The 22579-nt window shown below is 41.9% G+C and overlaps 1 protein-coding gene across 8 annotated transcripts in view; it reads right to left on the reverse strand.

Annotated features, from left to right (window-relative positions):
- The window catches only part of ZMAT4 (zinc finger matrin-type 4), a 196723-nt gene that overhangs the window by 77217 nt on the left and 96927 nt on the right, over positions 1–22579 (reverse strand). For all 8 annotated transcript variants that reach the window (XR_011560424.1, XM_070765341.1, XM_070765339.1 and 5 more), the window contains one exon: positions 2312–2401. Coding sequence is in view for 7 of the 8 variants with exons in the window: in XM_070765341.1 (XP_070621442.1) it covers positions 2312–2401 (90 nt within the window). In the remaining variant the exon portion in view is untranslated. The remainder of the gene's footprint in view (positions 1–2311; positions 2402–22579) is intronic.

Raw genomic sequence — 22579 nt, forward strand, 5'->3', positions numbered from 1 at the left:
ATTCTATTCTGTTCTATTCTATTCAGGGAAGACATGACAGTGTTGTTCCAATATTTGACAGACTGCCACAGAGAGGAAGGGGTCAAGCTATTCCCCAAGGCACCTGAAGGCCAGACAAGGAATATTGGATGTAAACTGAACAAGGGAAGCGACAAAATGGACAATACAAAATTGGTATCGGTACATGGTGGATCACATTCAATTTGAGATTATGGATAAGAGGATGAATTTGGCCCAAGTTTAAGACTAACGTATTTTAGCACCTTATACCGTCCATTCCATCTCTTTCTCCATACTGGATTAGTCAACCAACCATGAGAGGAAGAAACACACAAAAAATAAGAGACCAGGAGGATTCGTCTATGGGCTGATAACAACCAAGTCAAATGAGGTCGCATCGGGCTAGAAAGAGACACTGCTTCTCAACTCACACATCGTATTTGAACAGAACATCATAAAGTCACCTACAACACTGCGCCAAAGTTACATCTCCTGCTTCCTCTTTCTCCTTCTACGTGCAAAATGTTGCTTTCACACTTGAGAAAGGAGACAGCTAAACTATGCCAAGACTTTCCTCACTTTTTATCCGTCTTCTCAAGCTATGGACAGCTATGGATCCACTTGGAATGATCCGTCAGGCTGAGGCTTTCTCTGAGCACTTCTGCCCTGTTCACCCCCTGGTTGCGTTCTTTCTCGGAGGGTGTGCTGTTAATAGAGAGAACAGTTCTCCTCCAAGTTATTCTTGCATTCTGGTGTAGCAGCCCCTTGTGAAAACAACAGCCAGGGCTTCAAGGCAAAGCAAGCAGAACCCCAGGCTGGGCAAAACTTCAAGGGACTGACTTGGTTTGAAAGTGATTCAGAGAAATATATAAGAATAAGGGGCTAAGAGCTATTTGCCACAACCCATGCACAGTTCCAAAGGTCCTTTTTCCAAAAGGCAATTGGACTGTGACTTTCTTTCTTTCTTTCTTTCTTTCTTTCTTTCTTTCTTTCTTTCTTTCTTTCTTTCTTTCTTATTTATTTATTTCAATAATAGGACAATATAAACAAATCTAATATTTAAGTTTAACTTAAATTTAAAAACCCTAATTTAAGAAACCAATCATACATACAGACATACCAAGCATAAATTTTATCAGCCTAGGGGGAGGGGGATATCTCAATTCCCCCATGCCTGACGACGGAGGTGGGTTTTAAGGAGCTTACGAAAGGCAAGGAGGGTGGGGGCAACTCTGATCTCTGGGGGGAGTTGGTTCCAGAGGGTCGGGTCCGCCACAGAGAAGGCTCTTCCCCTGGGTCCCGCCAGACGGCATTGTTTCTGTCTGTCTGTCTGTCTGTCTGTCTGTCTGTCTGTCTCTCTCTCTCTCTCTCTCCATCTATACATCTATCTATCCATCTATCCATCTACTATCTCTCTCTCCCTCCCTCCATCCATCCCTCTATATCTATCTTATCTATCCTATCCTATCTTATCCAATCCATCCATCCATCCATCCATCCATCTATCTATATCTATCTATCTTATCTATCCCATCCATCCATCCATCCATCTCTTTCTCTTTTTCTATATCATTTATTTATTTATCAAATTTCTAGGCTGCCATTCTCCAGGGGACTCAGGGTAGCTTATGGCATTACAATCAATACAACATTACAGATAAAATTACATCCATGGTCTCCACTCCTGCTTGAGCAGGGGTTTGGCCTAGAAAACCTCCAAGGTCTCTCCCAACACAAATTATTCTGTATAAATCCTTCCCTTCTCCACTACTCAGTCAGAACTGAAGAAGCTTATTGGATGAGAAGCAAAATGTGTTCAAAGAAAAAACCCAAGGAAGTCCTGCTTGTCTTTTTGGAAAATGCACCATTGGGATGACCTTGACGATTGAAATCTCCATAGGCATGTCACCTATGCACAGAAACCATTTTGCTTTAAACAAAGTTGGGGTGGCACAGTGGTTAGAGTGCAGCAGCACCACAGGCTACTTCAGGTAACTGCTAGCTGCAGTTCAGCAGTTCAAATCTCACCACCGGCTCAAGGTTGACTCAACCTTCCATCCCTCCGAGGTGGGTCAAGTGAGGACCCAGATTGTTGGGGGCAAGAGGCTGATTCTGTAAACCGCTTAGAGAGGGCAGTAAAAGCACCGTGAAGCGGCATATAAGTCTAAATGCTGTTACTAGTTGGTCAGCCTCTGCCCCCGGATGCATTGAGTAGATTGCGTTCTTCTGCATTGCTCGACACCTCTACATGTTTTTGCAGCTACGAGTGCTAGGAAATCCAGTCAAGTAAAAGACAGAAGGGTAAACTCACATTTTCCGAACGAAGCTTCTTTGCAGGACATCCTCCATCGATCGGGTGGAGCATGTAGTAAAGGCGAACTTTGCTTGCATGTTTCCGACTCTGTGGGGGAAAAACCAAGGAGCCTTCTTTCAGTGAACCGAGCATCAAAGCGCATGATTTGCCCTAATCCTTAGATTGCCACAGTTCTCTTTTCTTGGGTTAGATTTCCAGCCTGTTTTCTGGGTGACAAGACTGAGGGTGTGGATTTTTCTGCATGTTTACAAAGGGATATTCTGGTTGATGCAAAGACGAGCATCTTTCCAGTGTGCATAACGGTGTGCATAAGCACACCATCGTGCCTACCGTCCCTATCTTACTGCCCTATTGTCTTCATTTATCTGTACTTAATTTGCTTATGTTTATACCTATACCTGCTATCTTGCACATTTTTGATAAACAAACAAACAAGCAAGCAAGCAAATAAGCAAATAAACAAGCAAGCAAATAAGGAAATAAATAAGGAAATAAATAAGGAAATAAATAAGGAAATAAATAAAGAAATAAATAAATAAGCAAATAGACAGACACTATTTCTGCATAGCTAGAGGTATAACAAGCAGGAAGAGGGAGATTGTGATCCCCTTATATAGAGCGCTGGTGAGACCCCATGTGGAATACTGTGTCCAGTTCTGGAGACCTCACCTACAAAAAGACATTGACAAAATTGAACGGGTCCAAAGACGGGCTACAAGAATGGTGGAAGGTCTTAAGCATAAAACCTATCAGGAAAGACTTCATGAACTCAATCTGTAGAGTCAGGAGGACAGAAGGAAAAGGGGGGACATGATCGAAACATTTAAATATGTGAAAGGGTTAAATAAGGTCCAGGAGGGAAGTGTTTTTAATAGGAAAGTGAACACAAGAATAAGGGGACACAATCTGAGATCAGTTGGGGGAAAGATCAAAAGCAACGTGAGAAAATATTATTTCACTGAAAGAGTAGTAGATGCTTGGAACAAACTTCCAGCAGACATGGTAGATAAATCCACAGGAACTGAATTTAAACATGCCTGGGATAAACATATATCCATCCTAAGATAAAATACAAAAAATAGTATAAGGGCAGACTAGATGGACCATGAGGTCTTTTTCTGCCGTCAGACTTCTATGTTTCTATGTTTAAGAAGCTAGATCAAGGAGGTCCAACCTTGGCAATGTTAAAGGCCTGTGGACTTCAACTCCCAGAATTCCTCAGCCAGCACGGAGACAATGGCATGAACTCCGTGCCAATACATAAATAAAAATTAAAGTATGCATCCTGAGTGATTGTTACATAGTTTTAGTTGCCGCAGGAAAGTCCTATCAAAGCCACCATTAAATTATTTCACTGGGATCAGCAGGACTTGGAATGAAGTAATTTTAGCTGGATGTGGAGAGCCTTATTTTGCATCGTTCTGAAGAGGATAATCACCAATTTGTTAATTAACCATCAGAGATGTATTTTTGATTTTTTCCCCCTCCCGTTGGGATTCCTGATGCACCGTTTGCTAGAGTGTGCGTGATGTTATAGCACTTTTTCATCTCCAGACAGGGATTTGATTTGCAATCATTTTACCTTTTAATATTCCTGGTGTGAGTGTGGGTAAACACACACACACACACACATTTCAACTCTGAGCCTCAAAACGACGCTGTAGTGCTCAGCACACTAGAACAACTAGACACAAGAACAGGTTTTCCCCGAATGCCATCACTCTGCTAAACAAATAATTTACTCAACACTGTCAAACTATTCACTAAGCCTGCATTATTATTACTACTAGTCTTCTCATCATTCCTATCACCCACGTCTTCCCACATGACTGCATGACTGTGATATTGTTGCTTGTATCCTCACAATTTATATTAATATTGTTTCCCAGTATGATTTGATTCCTTATTTGTACCATATGATTATTAGCGTGTTGTAAATTATGATTCTTGACAAATGCATCTTGTCTTTTTATGTACACTGAGAGCATCTGCACCAAAGACAAATTCCTTGGATGTCCAATGACACTTGGCTAATAAAGAATTATATCTATCTATTATCTGTCTATCATCTATCTATCTATCTATCTATCTATCTATCTATCTATCTATCTATCTGTCTGTCTGTCTGTCTATCCTATTCCATTCCATTCCATGCTATCATTTAATCTATTCTATCATCTATTCTATCTATCATCTACAGTATCTATCTATCTATCTATCTATCTATCTATCTATCTATCTATCTATCATCTATCTATCTATCTTCTATCTATCTATCTATCTATCTATCTATCTATCTATATCTATCTATCTATCTATCTATCCTATTCCATTCCATTCCATTCCATGCTATCATGTAATCTATTCTATCATTTATTCTATCTATCATCTACAGTATCTATCTATCTATCTATCTATCTATCTATCTATCTATCTATCTATCTATCTATCTATCATGTCTGTCTGTCTGTCTACCTACCTACCTATCTATTTATCTATCTGTCATCTGTCTGTCTGTCTGTCTGTCTATCTATCTATCTATCTATCTATCTATCTATCTATCTATCATGTCTGTCTGTCTGTCTGTCTGTCTGTCTACCTACCTACCTACCTACCTATTTATCTATCTGTCATCTGTCTGTCTGTCTGTCTGTCTATCTATCTATCTATCTATCTATCTATCTATCTATCTATCTATCTATCTATCTATCTATCTATCTATCTGCTGTGGTGCTCACCTGAAGCTTCTTGTGACTTGTACAATATTTCAGATTGCAATCTGGAATGAATACCACCCCCCCCCCCCCCCCCATTGCTAAACAACAGTGAATAATAAAAGCGGAGCAAAGCAAGTTCCGGCCTTCAGTCTCTTGCTTTGGGTGCTTCGCAGTCTCTTTTGTTTAGTTTGATTTAATTGGAAGAGATGTTCTCTGAGCCAGCCAAAACACAACCAGCAAGTCATTTTGCAAGGGAAGTGGTTCTGGATCGCCTGAAACTCATCGTCTGCATGTTAGCCATTTTGCATTGGAAACAAGCTCATTCATTCTGAGGCCAACAGCAATCTGCCCCAGGCTTCTGGGGTTGGCTGTGCCTCCTATTAATTAACATGCTTTAGTCCATGCTCCACCATTTTCCTCAAGGTAAAGCCACATATTATGGTTTAGTTTATCACTGCATTCTGATACACGATCTCAAAGAGCTGCAAAGGCAAAGAGGCATTCCTGATTTAGCTTGTGATATGAATTTGCCAGTACAGTGGTACCTCTACTTATGAACTTAATTCATTCCATGACCAGTTCTTAAGTGGAAAAGTTTGAAAGAAGAAGCAATTTTTCCCATAGGACTCAATGTAAAATCAAATAATGCGTGCGGTTGGGGAAACCACAGGGAGGGTGGAGGCCCTGTTTCCTCCCAGGAGATTCCTAGAGAGGCCCCACGGAGGCTTCTCTCCACCTTTTCTGGTCCTGTTTCCTCCTAGGAGATGCCTAGAGAGGCCCCACGGAGGCTTCTCCCTGCCTTTTCTGGCTCTGTTTCCTCCCAGGAGATTCCTAGAAAGGCCCCACAGAGGCTTCTCCCCACCTTTTCTGGCCCTGTTTCCTCCCAGGAGATTCCTAGAGAGGCCCCACGGAGGCTTCCCTCTGCCCTTTTCAGCCCCGTTTCCTCCCAGGAGACTATCTATCCTGGGTCTTGAAAGCTTAGAACTGCAGCGCCTAAAACACGATTTAAGTATTGCCCACAAGATCATACGCTGCAACGTCCTTCCGGTCAACGACTACTTCAGCTTCAGCCGCAACAACACAAGAGCACGCAACAGATTCAAACTTAATATTAATCGCTCCAAACTTGACTGTAAAAAATATGACTTTAATAATCGAGTTGTCGAAGCATGGAACTCATTACCGGACTCAATTGTGTCAACCCCCAACCCCCAACATTTCTCCCTTAGACTCTCCACGATTGACCTCTCCAGGTTCCTAAGAGGCCAGTAGGGGGTGTACATAAGTGCACTGATGTGCCTATCATCCCCTGTCCAATTGTCTTTCCTTTATCTCATATATCATATATATTCTCTCCTTCCCATCTACTTCTCTTCTTTTTACTTCCTATCTTTTTATATATTACTTAATGTCTATTCTCTTTCATATGTATTGTATATTGGACAAAGAATAAATAAATAAAATAAATAAAATTCCTAGAGAGACCCCACATAGGCTTCTACACGCCTTTTCTGGACCTGTTTCCTCCCAGGAGATTCCTAGAGAGGCCCCACTCTCCCTGCCTTTTCTGGTTACAGTTTCGGAGGCTCGGGTTTGTAAGTCGAAAATGGTTCTTGAGAAGAGGCAAAAAAAATCTTGAATACCCGGTTCTTATCTAGAAAAGTTCGCAAGTAGAGGCATTTGTAGGTAGAGGTGCCACTGTACAAATCTCACCGTTTTCTTTTTTTTTTGCCTTATAATTTAGGGCAGATGCTTTTTGGTTTTTTTCTCTGCTGTGAGCTTCTCCTCTTTCCCTGCCTTTTATCCGATCCTTCCCTAGGCAGCCTCTCTTCTTCTCCACTCTCAAGGTCATTCCCGATACCACTACGCACTTTGATGGTTTGATCGAGAAAAAGCGGAAGCCAAATTTTTAACCTGGAAGGAGCTGTTGAGCTGGCATCGCTTTGATATTGTGTCAGCTTCACTGCTTTAAAATTAGTTCTGAGATCCAGTTTCAAGCTACTGCAATGGTTTTTGACTTTTTTCCTCTGTGTAAGTATGTGAGGGAGGATGAAATACAACGAATCTTGCCTTTTGAGATTTTTAGATTTGCCTGTTTTTCCCCCTCTCAATCCTGGCTTTTTAAAGAAATTGCTCAAAAAAGCTCTTCCAAAAGGCTTTTAAAGTTAATTAATTTAGTGCATTTTTTTTTTAAAAAAAATGCTTTCTCTACTGGTGGGTGTTTCATTTAAATTTTTAAGTGTCACAACACAGCAGAGATCTACAGATCTCATGTGTATGTTTGAGAGGAAGGATTAGGCAAAAGGCTAACATATGTGAGAACAGATATTTGGAGTGGGGAATTATTTGTCTGTTTTCCAATTATGTTAAGTCTTTTAAGGTTAACACAGTACAATTAGAGAGAGAGAGAGATGATAGATAGATAGATAGATAGATAGATAGATAGATAGGTAGGTAGGTAGGTAGGTAGGTAGCCAGGCAGGCAGGCAGGTAGGCAGGCAAGCAGGCAAGTACATATTGGTGGTGTAGAAAGATATAACAATGTTTATATACATGATACTAGTAAGAGAGAAACATTAGGACAGGGCACGCTGCTGCACTTACTGACCTCTTAGGAATCGGGAGAGGTCAACAATGGATAGTCTCAGGATAAGGTTTTGGGGGTTAGGTGATGATACTACAGAGTCCGGTAGTGAGTTCCATGCATCAACTACTCGGTTACTAAAGTCAGATTTCCTGCAGTCGAGTTTAGAGCAGTTTACTTTAAGTTTGTATCTGCTGTCTGCTCATCTGTTATGGTTGAAGCTGAAGTAGTCCTTGACAGAAAGGACATTGTAGCAGATGATTTTATGGGCTGTGCTTAGGTGACGTTTAAGACGACATAGTTCTAAGCTTTCTAAACCTAGGATTGCAAGTCTAGTTGTGTAGGGCAGTGTTTCCCAATCTTGGCAGTGTTTCCCAACCAATCTGGACTCCAACTCCCAGAATTCCCCAGCCAGGAATTCTGGGAGTTGAAGTCCAAATATCTTCAAGTGGCCAAGGTTGGGAAACACTGGTGTAGGGTTTTCTCTTGCGGCGTAGGGTATTTTCTTGTTGGTTTCCTACTATTACAGTCCACTCTGCCTTTCCGGTAGTGGCCTATCGATTGTGTAATTTGCACACAGTGGCTCCAGTACCATCTTTACTGGGCTGTTATGCATGCCATCTTTTTCCCCAATTTTTTTGCTTTTTTTTTTTGGCATGCACGGAAGTAAAATCTCATGAGGGGGCCTATCAGAGAAAAATAGCACTTTCATGAAATGCATCCAAACCCTGGAAATATAAAGCATTTTGTCCTCTCTCGTGGACAGTTTATGGAGAATCTGCAGTCGACAGAAGTACGGTTAGTCGCTGGGAACATTTTAAAGCCCTTCATGGCATCGGACCAGAATATCTCCGAGACCGCCTTCTGCGGCACGAATCCCAGCAACCGATCAGGTCCCACAGAGTGGGCCTTCTCCGGGTCCCGTCAACTAAACAATGTCGGTTGGCAGGCCCCAGGGGAAGAGCCTTCTCTGTGGCAGCCCCGACTCTCTGGAACCAGCTCCCCCCAGAGATTAGAACTGCCCCTACCCTCCTCGCCTTTCACAAACTCCTTAAAACCCACCTTCGCCGTCAGGCATGGGGGAACTGAGATATCTCCCCCGGGCCTATACAATTTATGCATGGTATGCTTGTGTGTATGTCTGTTTAATAATGGGTTTTTTAAATATTTTAAATTGTAAATTATTAGATTTGTTATAAACTGTTTTTATTGTGTTGTGAGTCGCCCCGAGTCTACGGAAAGGGGCGGCATACAAATCTAATAAATAATAATAATAATAATAATAATAATAATAATAATAATAATAATAATGACGAAGAGGTGATTCGCACAGTGCAGAAATGGCTTCGTGACCAGAACGAAGAGTGGTACCGACAGGGTATACACGCCCTTGTGTCTCGCTGGAGGAAGGACATAGAACGGGATGGAGATTACATGGAAAAATAGGGAGTGTAGAAGAAACACCATTCTTTCTTGTGTGTAAGTTTCATTGTGTTCAATAAATAATTGTTGAAGAAAAAAAATATGGTGCATTACTTTCTGGGCAACCCTCGTAGAATCACAAGATGAACTAAATCTACTTAATGGTAAAGGAACTTTAACAGAATCTTGCAAGAGTGGAAATACACTTCTCCTGTCACTTTTTATTGTCTGGTATGTTAGAGTGGATCCTTTGTAGATTTCTTTTCTCTGCCCGTCTTCCAAAGTCATCCTCACATATAATTACATTTATTTAGCTACTGGAGGTTTTCTCCTCCTGTCTAGATGGCTTGAATTTAGCTACTCTTCTTCTCTCGGCATGTTTATTGTTTTGTACATTTGCATGATATTATTCTTTCTTGGCTGCTGTGCTCAGACGTCCTACCTGACTAATTAATCTCAAAATAGAAATTTGCTCCTCTTTAAATAGAATACAAATTTCTCGTTCTTGTACAAAAGGAGTTACGTAGCCCTTCCCGTTTCCTATCCAGATGACAAGAGCCCTGATGCTACACTTGAAACGAATTCACTTGAATGACTTTTATCGAACGGAATTGTACAATCTCAATATATCAAGGGGGAAATAGCTGAAACTTTTATCGGTGCCAAGCAACAGCTGAAGCTGTTTGTTCTGATACTGGCAATTACAACTGTGCAGCAGAGTTTCCCAAAAGTCTGACAGCTAAAGGACACCGTTTTGGGGGAGCCGTTCTTCATTTTTTTTCTGTTTTAAGAACGAACAAAAATCTCCATTTTCTTTGTTACTGTCCATTAAGCTAAGACTTTGAGGAAGAAACTAAAGATCCTCTCTGCAGAATCTATGAAAGGCATCCAAGTTAATTATGCAGTGGAATAATTAGAAAATAATTCCTCTTAAGACAAAACCCATGCTTGGCTAAGTTTTCATTGTTCTGGATTCCAAAAAGAAACTTCCTAATCTGACTTCTAGAACAAATAGAATAGAATAGAGTAGAGTAGAGTAGAGCAGAGCAGAGTAGAATAGAATAGAATTCTTTATTGGCCAAGTGGCACCGGACCAGACTATCTCAGGGACCGCCTTCTGCTGCACGAATCCCAGCGACCAGTTAGGTCCCACAGAGTGGGTCTTCTCCGGGTCCCGTCAACTAAACAATGCCGCTTGGCAGGACCCAGGGGAAGAGCCTTCACTGTGGCGGCCCCGGCCCTCTGGAACCAACTCCCCCCAGAGATTAGAATTGCCCCCACCCTCCTTGCCTTTCGTAAGCTCCTTAAAACCCACCTCTGCCGTCAGGCATGGGGGAACTGAGATCCTCTTTCCCCCTAGGCCTTTACAATTTTATGCATGGTATGTCTGAATGTATGTTGGTTTTTACTTTAATGGGTTTTTAATTGTTTTTACTATTGGATTATTGTGTATACTGTTCTATTATTGTTGTTAGCCGCCCCGAGTCTCCGGAGAGGGGCAGCATACAAATCCAATTAATAATAATAATAATAATAATAATAATAATAATAATAATAATAATAAATAAATCAAGTGTAATTGGACACACAAGGAATTTGTCTTTGGTGCAGATGCTCTCAGTGTACATAAAAAGACAAGATGCATTTGTCAAGAATCATAAGGTACAACACACTGACATGGTACAAATAAGGAATGGAATCATACTGGGAAACAATATTAATATAAATTGTGAGGATACCAGCAACAATATTACAGTCATACAGTCACAAGTGGGAGGAGATGGGTGATAGGAGCGATGAGAAGACTAATAGTAATCGTAATGCAGCTTTAGTGAATATTTTGACAGTGTTGAGGTAATTATTTGTTTAGCAGAGTGATGGCATTAGGGAAAAAATTGTTCTTGTGTCTAGTTGTCCTGGTGTGCAGTGCTCTATAGTGTCATTTTGAGGGTAGGAGTTGTCCAGGATGTGAGGGGTCAGTAAATACTTCCACAGCCCTCTTTTTGATTCCTGCAGTACATCTATACATAAAACCTCTTTGTTCTAGGTATATAGTGCTGTCCTAATGCTGCCTCCTTCCTATCTAATTTCTGCCACCTCTTATTCTCCACTTTCTTCGCAGGTCTGTTTGATGGAATTAAACTCTTGATTTGACCCACTGGAGGTCGCGTTTGCCATCCTTGCCAAACCTGCCCTGACAGGCTGAGAGGATGTTTTTGGCTAACTTACTTAAGGCCCTTAATTATTTAAGCCTCTCTGCTCATTTACATTTTTCTCCTGCTATATTGCTGCTGCATCAATAAAACATGGAAAATTAGTAAACAAAGCCTGCTCTGAGCCATCGTTTCGTTGTATCAAGATGAATTTTCGGTGGTGCTTTTACCGATGCAAATGCCTTCCCCTGAAACACCACAATAAAGATTCTTCATGCCATGAAAGATACATCTAATGCTACCCAAATGGCTTGTCTGGCACAGGTTTTGCCAAAGGTGGAAGAGTCATCGCATATCACCTGACTTTCCTAAGGAGGAAAATATTTTGGCAGAGGTTTTAAGGCAGGGATGGACCACCTGCAAATCTGAGTCTCCTTTGGAAGTAACCCAGAGGTGGGTTGCACTTATCCTACCTGTGCATTTTGCTACCTGTGTACTTATCCTACCTGTGCATTTCACTGCCTGTGTACCTATCCTACCTGTGCATTTCGCTACCTGTGTACCTATCCTACCTGTGCATTTCTCTACCTGTGCACTTATCCTACCTGTGCATTTTGCCACCTGTGCACTTATCCTACCTGTGCATTTCGCTACCTGTGCACTTATCCTACCTGTGCATTTCTCTACCTGTGCACTTATCCTACCTGTGCATTTTGCCACCTGTGCACTTATCCTACCTGTGCATTTCGCTACCTGTGCACTTATCCTACCTGTGCATTTCGCTACCTGTGCACTTATCTTCACTACCTGTGGATTGCCCCTACCACTGCTATTAGTGCGCTGCATGCACAGCTTCAGTTGCCTTGCATGCGCACGTTTGCGTCCCAGTGTGGTTTAGCTTCTGCGCATGCGCAGGAAGGAAAAATGTGCTGAAATCTCATGAGGGGACGCATGCGCGAGAGAAATTTCAGCTTTTTTTTTCTTCCGTGTATGCGCAGAAGTAAAAAAGCCACCAAAATCTCATGCGCCAGTGCAGCCCTCATGAGATTTTGCTTCTGCGCATGTGAACGGGGAAAAAAATATACGCTGGGATGTTCATATGCACAAGAGAACTGAAGCTGCACACATAGTGCACCGTTTGCTAAAAAATGTGCCATCCTCTTTCGTACTGGTAACAACCTATTACTTTACAGTGCGCATCGCTCAATTTTACCATTCAGTTTCTCTTCCATGCATGCTCAGAAGGTGGTTTCATTTCATGGCCATTAATGACACGCATGGTTTTTAAAACAGTTTTAATTTTTTTTAATTGTTGGTTTTAAATGGTTTAAATTGTTTGTTAAGGCCTGGGGTTACTAGATCTTCCTCCTGACCAATGAATGTTTTTAGTATGATTTTATTGAGTGAATGCTAATGAAAGTTTTTAAAGTTAGAATTTTTAAAGATTATTTTTATGTATATTAATTGGATTACTGTATTATTGTGTCTTTGTATATGTTGTGAGCTGGCCCGAGTCCTCGGAGAGGGCAGTATACAAATTTATTTATTTATTTATTTATTTAATTATTTATTTAGTTAGTTAGTTAGTTAGTTAGTTAGTTAGTTAGTTAGTTAGTTAGTTAGTTAGTTAGTTAGTTAGTTATTAGATTTGTATGCCGCCCCTCTCCATAGACTCAGGGCGGCTAACAACAATAATAAAAACAGCATATAACAAATCTAATATTTAAATTACTAAAAACCCTTATTAAAAACCCAAGATACACACAAACATACCATGCATAAATTGTATAGGCCTAGGGGGAAGGTATATCTCAATTCCCCCATGCCTGGGTTTTAGGTGCTTACAAAAATCCAATTAAATAAATAAAATAAAATTGCATTGTATATTTTGCTTTCTGGTTTTGAGCCACCCAGAATCCCTGGGGAGTTGGGCAGCATACCAATGCAAATAAATAAACAAAATAAATAAATAACCATTTCTTCTCAGACATAAGCCTCCTCTGTGTTTCTACTTGGGTTTACGAAAGCTTAAAAAAACTTCTTTTGAAGTTCCGGAGGCATTTTATAACCTTTCTTTATTGTTGGAGGCGGCTGAAGGTCCTGCAACGGTCTTATTTCCTCTGGCATGTCTTTCTTCTCTTCTGAAATGTTCCTGACATTTCTCATTTTCCAGTTGGGCAAACACCCAGGACAATATTGGCTTCCTACCTGAACGGGGCGTGGGGGTGGTTCCAATAGTCAAAATGGAGCTGCACACACAGCTCTTGGTAACCAGCAAGCACATGTATGCATTGGAGCGAGATTTGGCTTCTGCGCAAAATCTCGCAAGAGGCCCGTGTGGCTGTGTGAGATTTTGGTGATTTTGGGTGATTTTTTTTTTGCTTCTGCACATGCAGGGAAGTAAAAAAAAAATGCCCCAAATCTCTTCAAGTTCATAATAGAGTTGGAAGGGACCTTGGAGGTCTTCTAGTCCAGTGTTTCCCATCCTTGGCAACTTGAAGATATCTGGACTTCAACTCCCAGAATTCCCCAGCCAGCATTCGCTGGCTGGGGAATTCTGGGAGTTGAAGTCCAGATATCTTCAAGTTGCCAAGGATGGGAAACACTGTTCTAGTCCAACCCCCTGCTTAGGCAGGAAACCCTACATCACTTCAGACAAAGGGCTATCCAATCTCTTCTTTAAAACTTCCAGTTTTGGAACATTCACAACTTCTGAGCCGCCCCGAGTCTTCGGAGAGGGGCGGCATACAAATCTAATAAATTATTATTATTATTATTATTATTATTATTATTATTATTATTATTATTATTATTATTCTGGTGGCAAGCTGTTCCACTGGTTAATTGTTCTAGCTGTCAGGAAATTTCTCCTTGGTTCTAAGTTGCTTCTCTCCTTGATGATGATGATGATGATGATTATTATTATTATTATTATTATTATTATTATTAATTAGATTTGTATGCCGCCCCTCTCCGCAGACTCGGGGCGGCTCACAACAATAACAAAGGCAATGTAAGAACAGATCTAATAATTTAAAAAAACACTAAAAACCCCATTATTAAAAGCAAACATACACACAAACATACCATGTATAAACTGTATAAGCCCAGGGGAGATGTCTCAGTTCCATGCCTGATGGCAGAGATGGGTCTTAAGAACTTTACAAAAGGCAAGGAGGGTGGATGCAGTTCTAATCTCCGGGGGGAGCTGGTTCCAGAGGGTTGGGGCCACCACAGAGAAGGCTCTTCCCCTGGGTCCCGCCAAACGACATTGTTTAGTCAATGGGACCCGGAGAAGGCCAACTCTGTGGGACCTAATCAGTCGCTGGGATTCGCGTGGGATTTAGTTTCCACCCATTGCTTCTTGTCCTACCCTCAGGTGCTTTGGAGAATAGGTTGACTCCCTCTTCTTTGGGGCAACCCCTGAGATATTGGAACCCTGCTATCATGTCACCCCTAATTCGTCTTTTCATCAGATTAGGCACACCCAGTTCTTCATATGTTTTGGACTCCAATTCAGTGATGGGCTCCTACAGGTATGGTCAGTTATGCAGAACCGGTAGAAAAATTTCGGTCAGGTATGAAAAACTGGTAGAATTTTTCCCCCCTTTGGGTATGTTTTTCCAGTTAAATGAAGTTGAATGTGTAAAGTTTGAGAAGAGCTGTGCGTGCCTGTGTGTAATATGTATGTACACGTATGGCATATGTACATAGAATTAAAGAGTATACAGTGATACCTTGTCTTACAAACTTAATTGGTTCCGGGACGAGCTTCTTAAGGTGAAAAGTTTGTAAGATGAAACAATGTTTCCCATAGGAATCAATGGAAAGCGATTAATGCGTGCAAGCCCAAAATTCACCCCTTTTGCTAGCCGAAGCGCACGTTAGGACTTCTGTGTTTTTGCGATGCTGCAGGGGAATCCCAGCAGGAGAATCCCAGGATCGCAAAAACGAGTGCTTCGCTAGCAATGGAAGTACGGAGGTGGGGTTTCCCAGCGAAGGGAGCATCAGTGAAATCGCAGCATCGCAAAAACACCGAAGTCCTCGAAACCCCACCTCCAGACCTCTGTGTTTTTGCGATGCTGCGATTTCACTGAGGCTCCCCATTGAGAGGAGCCTCAGGGGAATCCCAGCAGTGCAAAAATGGGTGCTTCCCAGCGGCGGCGGTGGGTTTGTAAGGTGAAAATAGTTTGTAAGAAGGCAAAAAAATCTTAAACCCCGGGTTTGTATCTCGAAAAGTTTGTATGACGAGGCGTTTGTAAGACGAGGTATCACTGTATTTTGGATATTCAGTAATAGTAAATAGGGAAATTGTATCTCTTTGAAGAGAGGAGAGGCCAGGCACCCTGATCCAAACTCTGGACGTGAATGACGTCAAGTTGGCCACCTTTAAGCCAGTCACATGACCTTTAACCCTCCCCTGGTCATATGATCGTCAAGCCACTCCTACCTGGTTACATGGCTGGCAAGCCACATTGACTAAATGAGCCATGCTCACAGTGTGGAAGTAAAAATATCTGCAGCCCTTCACTGCTCCAGTCTCCATTAATCAAACAAAGAGAGAACTAGTAGAAAAATGCCAGTTAATGTTTTTTTGGGGGGAGGGTATATTATATAATCCTGGGTCTAGAAAGGTAACAACTAAGACGTCTCAAACATGATTTAAGTGCCCACAAGATCATATGCTGCAACGTCCTGCCTGTCAAAGACTACTTCAGCTTCAACCACAACAACACAAGAGCCCACAACAGATACAAGCTTAATATTAACCGCTCCAAATGTGACTGTAAAAAATACGACTTTAGTAATCCAGTTGTCGAAGTGTGGAATTCACTACCGGACTCTGTAGTATCATCCCCTAACCCCCAACACTTTACCCTTAGACTATCCACAGTTGACCTCGCCAAGTTCCTAAGAGGTCAGTAATGGGCGTACATAAGTGTACCACAGTGCCTGCTGTCCCCTGTCCTATTGTCTCTCCCACATCTTATATATCTTCTCTTCTATCCCTATATCTTTTTCTGCTATTCTCTCATAGTTATATTTCACTCCTTTATTTTCTCCTCTATTCCCCCTTTAATACATTCTACCTGATTATATCCTCTATAACCCTCATTGTGTATTATTGTGTATTGGACAAAACAAACAAACAAACAAATAAATAAATAGTACTGGTTTGAACTCAGAATAACATTGGGTTTCCTCAAATGGGACTTCCTATGTTATGAGAAATTTTTGCACTTCGTCTGTGTCTGGTGGTTAAGTGCAGTTTGCAGAACTCTCGAACAATAACTGTTTGGGGGTTTAGGCTCCGTGGTTAAGATTCTGGCGTTAATTAAAATGCAGTGCTCGATAAGGTAAGATGGCAGCGTGTTCATTAACTAAGGTTCCGTGGCTCGCTTCATTGTGCAAAAATAATCAGGGATTAAGAGTTCCCTGGAATTGCGGTCACCTTATCATCCGAGGTTAAAGCCGTATCTCCCATAGTTTCTAGCTGTGAAAATGTATTCCTAAAGCTTTCCCCAGCATCTCTCTCACCTCCTCCTCCTCCGTAAAGGTTACCAAATGGGTATAGCACGATGCTGATTTTAATTAAACTTGTCAGGCCCTCTGTAGCTGCCTTGACCTTCTGGCTTTCAGAGGCTGAGAAGGGGAGAGAGATGAAACAGCCTCGTTCAAAAACAGGAGGTCACTTATTTTTCAACCTCGGACCGAGTTTCAAAAAATAAAAACCAGTAAATCATAATTTAGGTTCATAATGCCTCGCTTTTGTTTTCTGACAGGGCAGTGTAGAGAGGCAATCCATTTAATAAATATTCAGAGGCAACAATAGGTTTTTGACCTAGAAAAGAAAGAGGGGGGCAAAATGTATTTACCAGCAAATTTTCAGGAAAACACATACTTAATTTACACATCAAAATGGCTACATAATTTGTTTTCAGCTGATTTTCCTGGTACCCCTGTGAAGGGCTACTTACTTAGCCAGCTTGGTACCGGAAGTTCAACATCTTTTCCGATTCTGGGAAGCGGTGAGAACTGATAATCTTTTCTAAACATGTCACTTTATTGGTTGGATCTTGGTGAAGCGTGGACAACCAAGTCCACCCATGAAAAGTCCAATTAAATATTTCATTGCTCAAGACTATACAGTACATGGGAATCTTCTTGGATTGAAAGCTTGCATCTGGATAGGACTAGATAAAGTTCAATGGCGTTCAACAGGGCTGGACTTCACCTTCTTGGGCCCATATAGGGACTCCAGACTATTTCCTTGTTTGACTCTTTCCCCTGGCTTGGCCTGTCTCTCTTCAACAACCTTGTAGTATTATAAGCAGTTAAATCCAAATTGACACCTCAGGCTTAAATGGGAAGATGGATGGTTGGGTGGATGGATGGATGGATGGATGGATGGATGGATGAGCTGCTCCGGGTCCTCGGAGAGGGGCGACATACAAGTCTAATAAATAATGATGATGATGATGGATGGATGGGCAGATGGATGGATAGATAGACAGATAGACAGATAGACAGATTGACAGACAGACAGGTAGATGATAGATAGATGGAAAGACAGGCAGATAATAATAATTAATAATAATAATTTATTAGATATGTATGCCGCCCGTCTCCGAGAACTCTAATGATCTAATGATAGAAGATAGATAGATAGACAGAGATAGATAGATAGATAGATAGATTAGATAGATAGATAGAGATAGATAGATAGATAGATAGATATAGATAGATAGAGAGAGAGAGAGAGACAGACAGACAGACAGAGAGAGAGAGAGAGAGAGAGAGAGAGAGAGAGAGAGATAGATAGATAGATAGATAGATAGATAGATAGAGGTAGGTAGATAAATGACAGTTGATAGATCATACAAACAGACAGAAGGTACGCAGAAAAATGCTTACACACACAAACATACACAAATCAATAAATGTTTCACTACAATGATCCTTTGAACAAAATACCTCCTCAAAATTGTTGGCCTCCACACAAGGCCCTCCAAGCAGTCCACTTGGGAATCCTCTTAGTCTTCTCCTGAAGAACCGATGCGATGGGAGAGGTTGATTTACCCAAACACCCTTGTCAGCCCTCTTGCCTTTGCATGGCACTACGCATACCATGGGAGCTTCAAAAACGAGTGGCTTTGACATGTCCACCAGGCTCTCTCTCTTGGGAGAGTCTAGCAATGGATCTTGGTCATATTGCTGGTCTCTTTTCAACTTCTGACGGTTGGGAGAAAGCAAGCAAAAATAAAAGATTGGCAGTTGTCTATCTCCCTAGCCTTGGCCCACTCTGAGGAGAGTCCAGATTTTTTAGAGAGGGACCCAAGGGATACGCTTCAAGATCAGCTGATGGCTCTACTAACAACTGTTGTCTACAACTGAGGAGAACATCAAATGGAGAAGCTTCCTATAGACATTTCAGTCAAGAAAGCCCCCGTTCATCACAAAGACCCCTTTCCATTCAGCCATGAAAACCCATTGGGTACCTTATAAACAGCCCCCGTCCCTAAATTCAACCAAGCTCCCAGAATTGTTATCAAGAAGTTGATGGTGTCTGCCCTAAACTTGCATAGAAGAGGCAGGAGATAAATTATCATAATCCTCCAGAGAAGCTCTGCAATATTCAATCAAATTCCTACCACATGTGTCATAAAGCATTAGCAGAGAAGCAGAAAAGTGCACTCAGGAATCTAGCAAAATCCCTTAGTGCCTGTCTGGGTTGTCTTGATTAATGGATTTATCTGTTCCATCATGATTGCTGTTAGACTGAGATCAAGACAAAAGAAACACAGGTGTCCCCAGTGTAATCCATAAAAAGCCTTGGAACATGAATGTTGAGATGGGTGTGTGTTGTGTTTCTTTGGTCTATACAGTGGTACCTCTACCTAAGAACACCTCTACTTACAAACTTTTCTAGATAAGAACCGGGTGTTCAAGATTTTTTTGCCTCTTCTCAAGAACCATTTTCCACTTAGAAACCCTAGCCTCCAAAACTGTAACCGGAAAAGGCAGGGAGAAGCCTCCTTGGGGCCTCTCTAGGAATCTCCTGGGAGGAAACAGAGCCAGAAAAGGAGGGGAGAAGCCTCCGTGGGGCCTCTCTAGGAATCTCCTGGGAGGAAACAGGGCCTCCACCCTTCCTGTGGTTTCCCCAATCGCACACATTATTTGCTTTTACAACTCTTTTTTGATAAAAGCACACATAACAAAAAGCAGATTTTGAATGGCCAGGAAAAAGGGAGTTATTTTTCTCTTTGGAGCTAAGTCCAGTCAGCGAAGCAGTGGAAGTGATGTGCCGGTGCCTGGAGGCTGTTGGGGCCTGGATGGGTGTCAACAAACTCTAACTCAACCCAGACAAGACGGAGTGGCTGTGGGTCTTGCCTCCCAAGGATAATTCCATGTGTCCGTTCATTACCCTGGGGGGATAACTACTGACCCCCTCAGAGGGTTCGCAACTTGGGCATCCTCCTCGATTCACAGCTGACATTGGAACATCATCTTTCGGCTGTGGCGAGGAGGGCGTTTGCCCAGGTTCGCCTGGTGCACCAGTTGCGGCCCTATTTGGACAGGGAGTCATTGCTCACAGTCACTCATGCCCTCGTCACCTCGAGGCTCGACTACTGTAATGCTCTCTACATGGGGCTACCTTTGAAAAGTGTTCGGAAACTTCAGATCGTGCAGAACACAGCTGCGAGAGCCGTCGTGGGGCTTCCAAGATTTGCCCACGTTTCTTCAACACTCCGTGGCTTGCATTGGCTGCCGATCAGTTTCCGGTCACAATTCAAAGTGTTGGTCATGACCTTTAAAGCCCTACATGGCATGGGACCAGATTACCTCTGGAACCGCCTGCTACCGCACGAATCCCACCGACTGATAAGGTCCCACAGAGTTGGCCTTCTCCAGGTCTCATCGACTAAACAATGTCGTTTGGCGGGCCCCAGGGGAAGAGCCTTCTCTGTGGCGGTCCTGGCCCTCCCCCCAGAGATCAGAACGGCCCCCACCCTCCCTGTCTTTTGTAAAGTACTCAAGACTCATTTATGCCGCCAGGCATGGGGGAATTAAGATATTCTTTCCCCCTAGGCCATTACAAATTATGCATGGTATGTTTGTGTGTATGTTTGGTTTTACTATAAGGGTTTTTAGTTGTATTATTAATTGGATTTCTATATGCTGTTTTTATCATTGTTGTTAGCCGCCCCGAGTCTGCGGAGAGGGGCGGCATACAAATCCAATAAATAATAAATAGATAGATAGATAGATAGATAGATAGATAGATAGATAGATAGATAGATAGATAAATAAATAAGCATCACAATGTCTAACAAAGGTGCCAAACTTGGCCTAATTACCTCCTTAAAATTCTCATAGTGTTTTCAGGGCACGTCAAATATTCACCATCTTCAGATTCTTATTTTGTAATTCAAGGAAATAAATCCAGCTCTATTAAATAGCGGAATATTTAAATGGTGAATATTCAGTAAGCCAGAGGTTATATTAGGCTCAAAAGGGCTCTGATCGTTGTGCTTAAGTATTTACGGTAATCTAGCTGTCAACTTAGCAAACTGTGTAAAATACACCATGTCGTGAAGCTATCGCATGGTTTCTTGATTTAAACGTACCATGTTATAATAATACAGAAATGCTATTTTGTTAACCTGGGTTTTACAATTGGCATATTGCATGAATCTAACAAAAAACAAGCCATTTATTTTTCATTCCTGAAGCATAAGTCATAAACCAAAATAAATTCAGATTGAATTTTTAACGCTTTAAACCTCCCTAGACGTTTTGGTCAATAAATATACTATGCACTGGCTGCTGATCGGTTTCCGGTCACAATTCAAAGTGTTGGTAATGACCTTTAAAGCCCTACATGGCATTGGGCCAGAATACATCCGGAACCGCCTTCTTCCGCATGAATCCCAGCGGCCGATAAGGTCCCACAGAGTTGGCCTTCTCCGGGTCCCGTCGACCAAACAATGTCGTTTGGCGGGCCCCAGGGGAAGAGCCTTCTCTGTGGCGGCCCCGACCCTCTGGAATCAACTCCCCCCAGAGATTAGAACGGCCCCCACCCTCCTTGTCTTTCGCAAATTACTCAAGACCCACCTTTGTCGCCAGGCATGGGGGAGTTAGGATATTCCTTCCCCTAGGCCATTACAAGTTATGTATGGTATGTTTGTCTGTATGTTTGGTTTTTATAATAAGGGTTTTCAGTTGTTTTATTAAATTGGATTGTTACATGTTGTTTTTTATCATTGTTGTTAGCCGCCCCGAGTCTGCGGAGAGGGGTGGCATACAAATCCAATAAATAAAATAAATAAATAAATGTGCAATCCAAATAGATCAGCATAGAAAAGAAATCAAGGAAACAAAATAGAGTTTGCACATTAGCAAACAATTTGCACTATTCACACACACACATTCAACACCCCCCCCACACACACACACAATATTTTGCTTCAAAGCTCTGGTGATACGAGTCATAGGGAGAATCAGAAATGCTAAATCTCCAATTTTCAGAAAAGGGAGAAACAAAACCAACAGCTAAGACGGATAATGGAGAGAGCCAGCGAATTCAAAAAAACAGGCCTGCCATTGTTGCTTTATTAACTTCACAAACGTTTATAATCGTGCAAGATACAGTGGTACCTCGAGATACGAGTTTAATTCGTTCCGGACCTGGGCTCTTAAGTCGAGCAGCTCTTATCTCAAACGACTTTTCCCCATAGGAATTAATGTAAATAATTTTAATTGGTTCCAGCCCTCAAAAAACTCACAAAGTTAGTCTAAATTATGCAGAAAGACATGTTTTTAATGAAGAAATGTACATGTACATATAAATGAATAATGAAGTTTCTTTCACTTAACTTGTAAACTTTCTTAAACTTTTAAATTTACATATGTTCAACTTCTCTGCCACCCAATCCTGTAGGACAGAGGTCCCCAACCCTTTTTGCACCAGGGACCGGCTTTAAGCGATCAAGAGAGGAATGGGTGAATGAATGGACGGAGGGTGGGAAGGAAGGAAGGAAAGAGGGAAGGGACAGGAACAGAGGAAGGAAGCAAGGAAACTTATGAAAGGGGAGAGTAAGAGAGGAATGAGTGAAGGGAGGGAGGGTGGGAGAAGGTGGGAAGGAGAAAGAAAAGAAGAAATAGAGGAAGGGAAGGTAAAAGAGAGAAAGAAAAAGAGCAAGAAAGAAAGCTGCAAGCACCCCCCCCCCCGAGCCCCCCAGGCCGGCTGCAACCTTTTAAAACACGCGCGCCGCTTCGCAGCTGTCTCCTGAAGCCGAACGCGGAAGTTAGCGTTTGGCTTCAGGAGACAGCTCCTTGGCGCTTGTATCTCGAATTTGGGCTTGTAAGTAGAACAAAAATATCTCTC

Source organism: Erythrolamprus reginae, chromosome 12 (assembly GCF_031021105.1).
Source record: "Erythrolamprus reginae isolate rEryReg1 chromosome 12, rEryReg1.hap1, whole genome shotgun sequence".
NCBI lineage: Eukaryota > Metazoa > Chordata > Lepidosauria > Squamata > Dipsadidae > Erythrolamprus > Erythrolamprus reginae.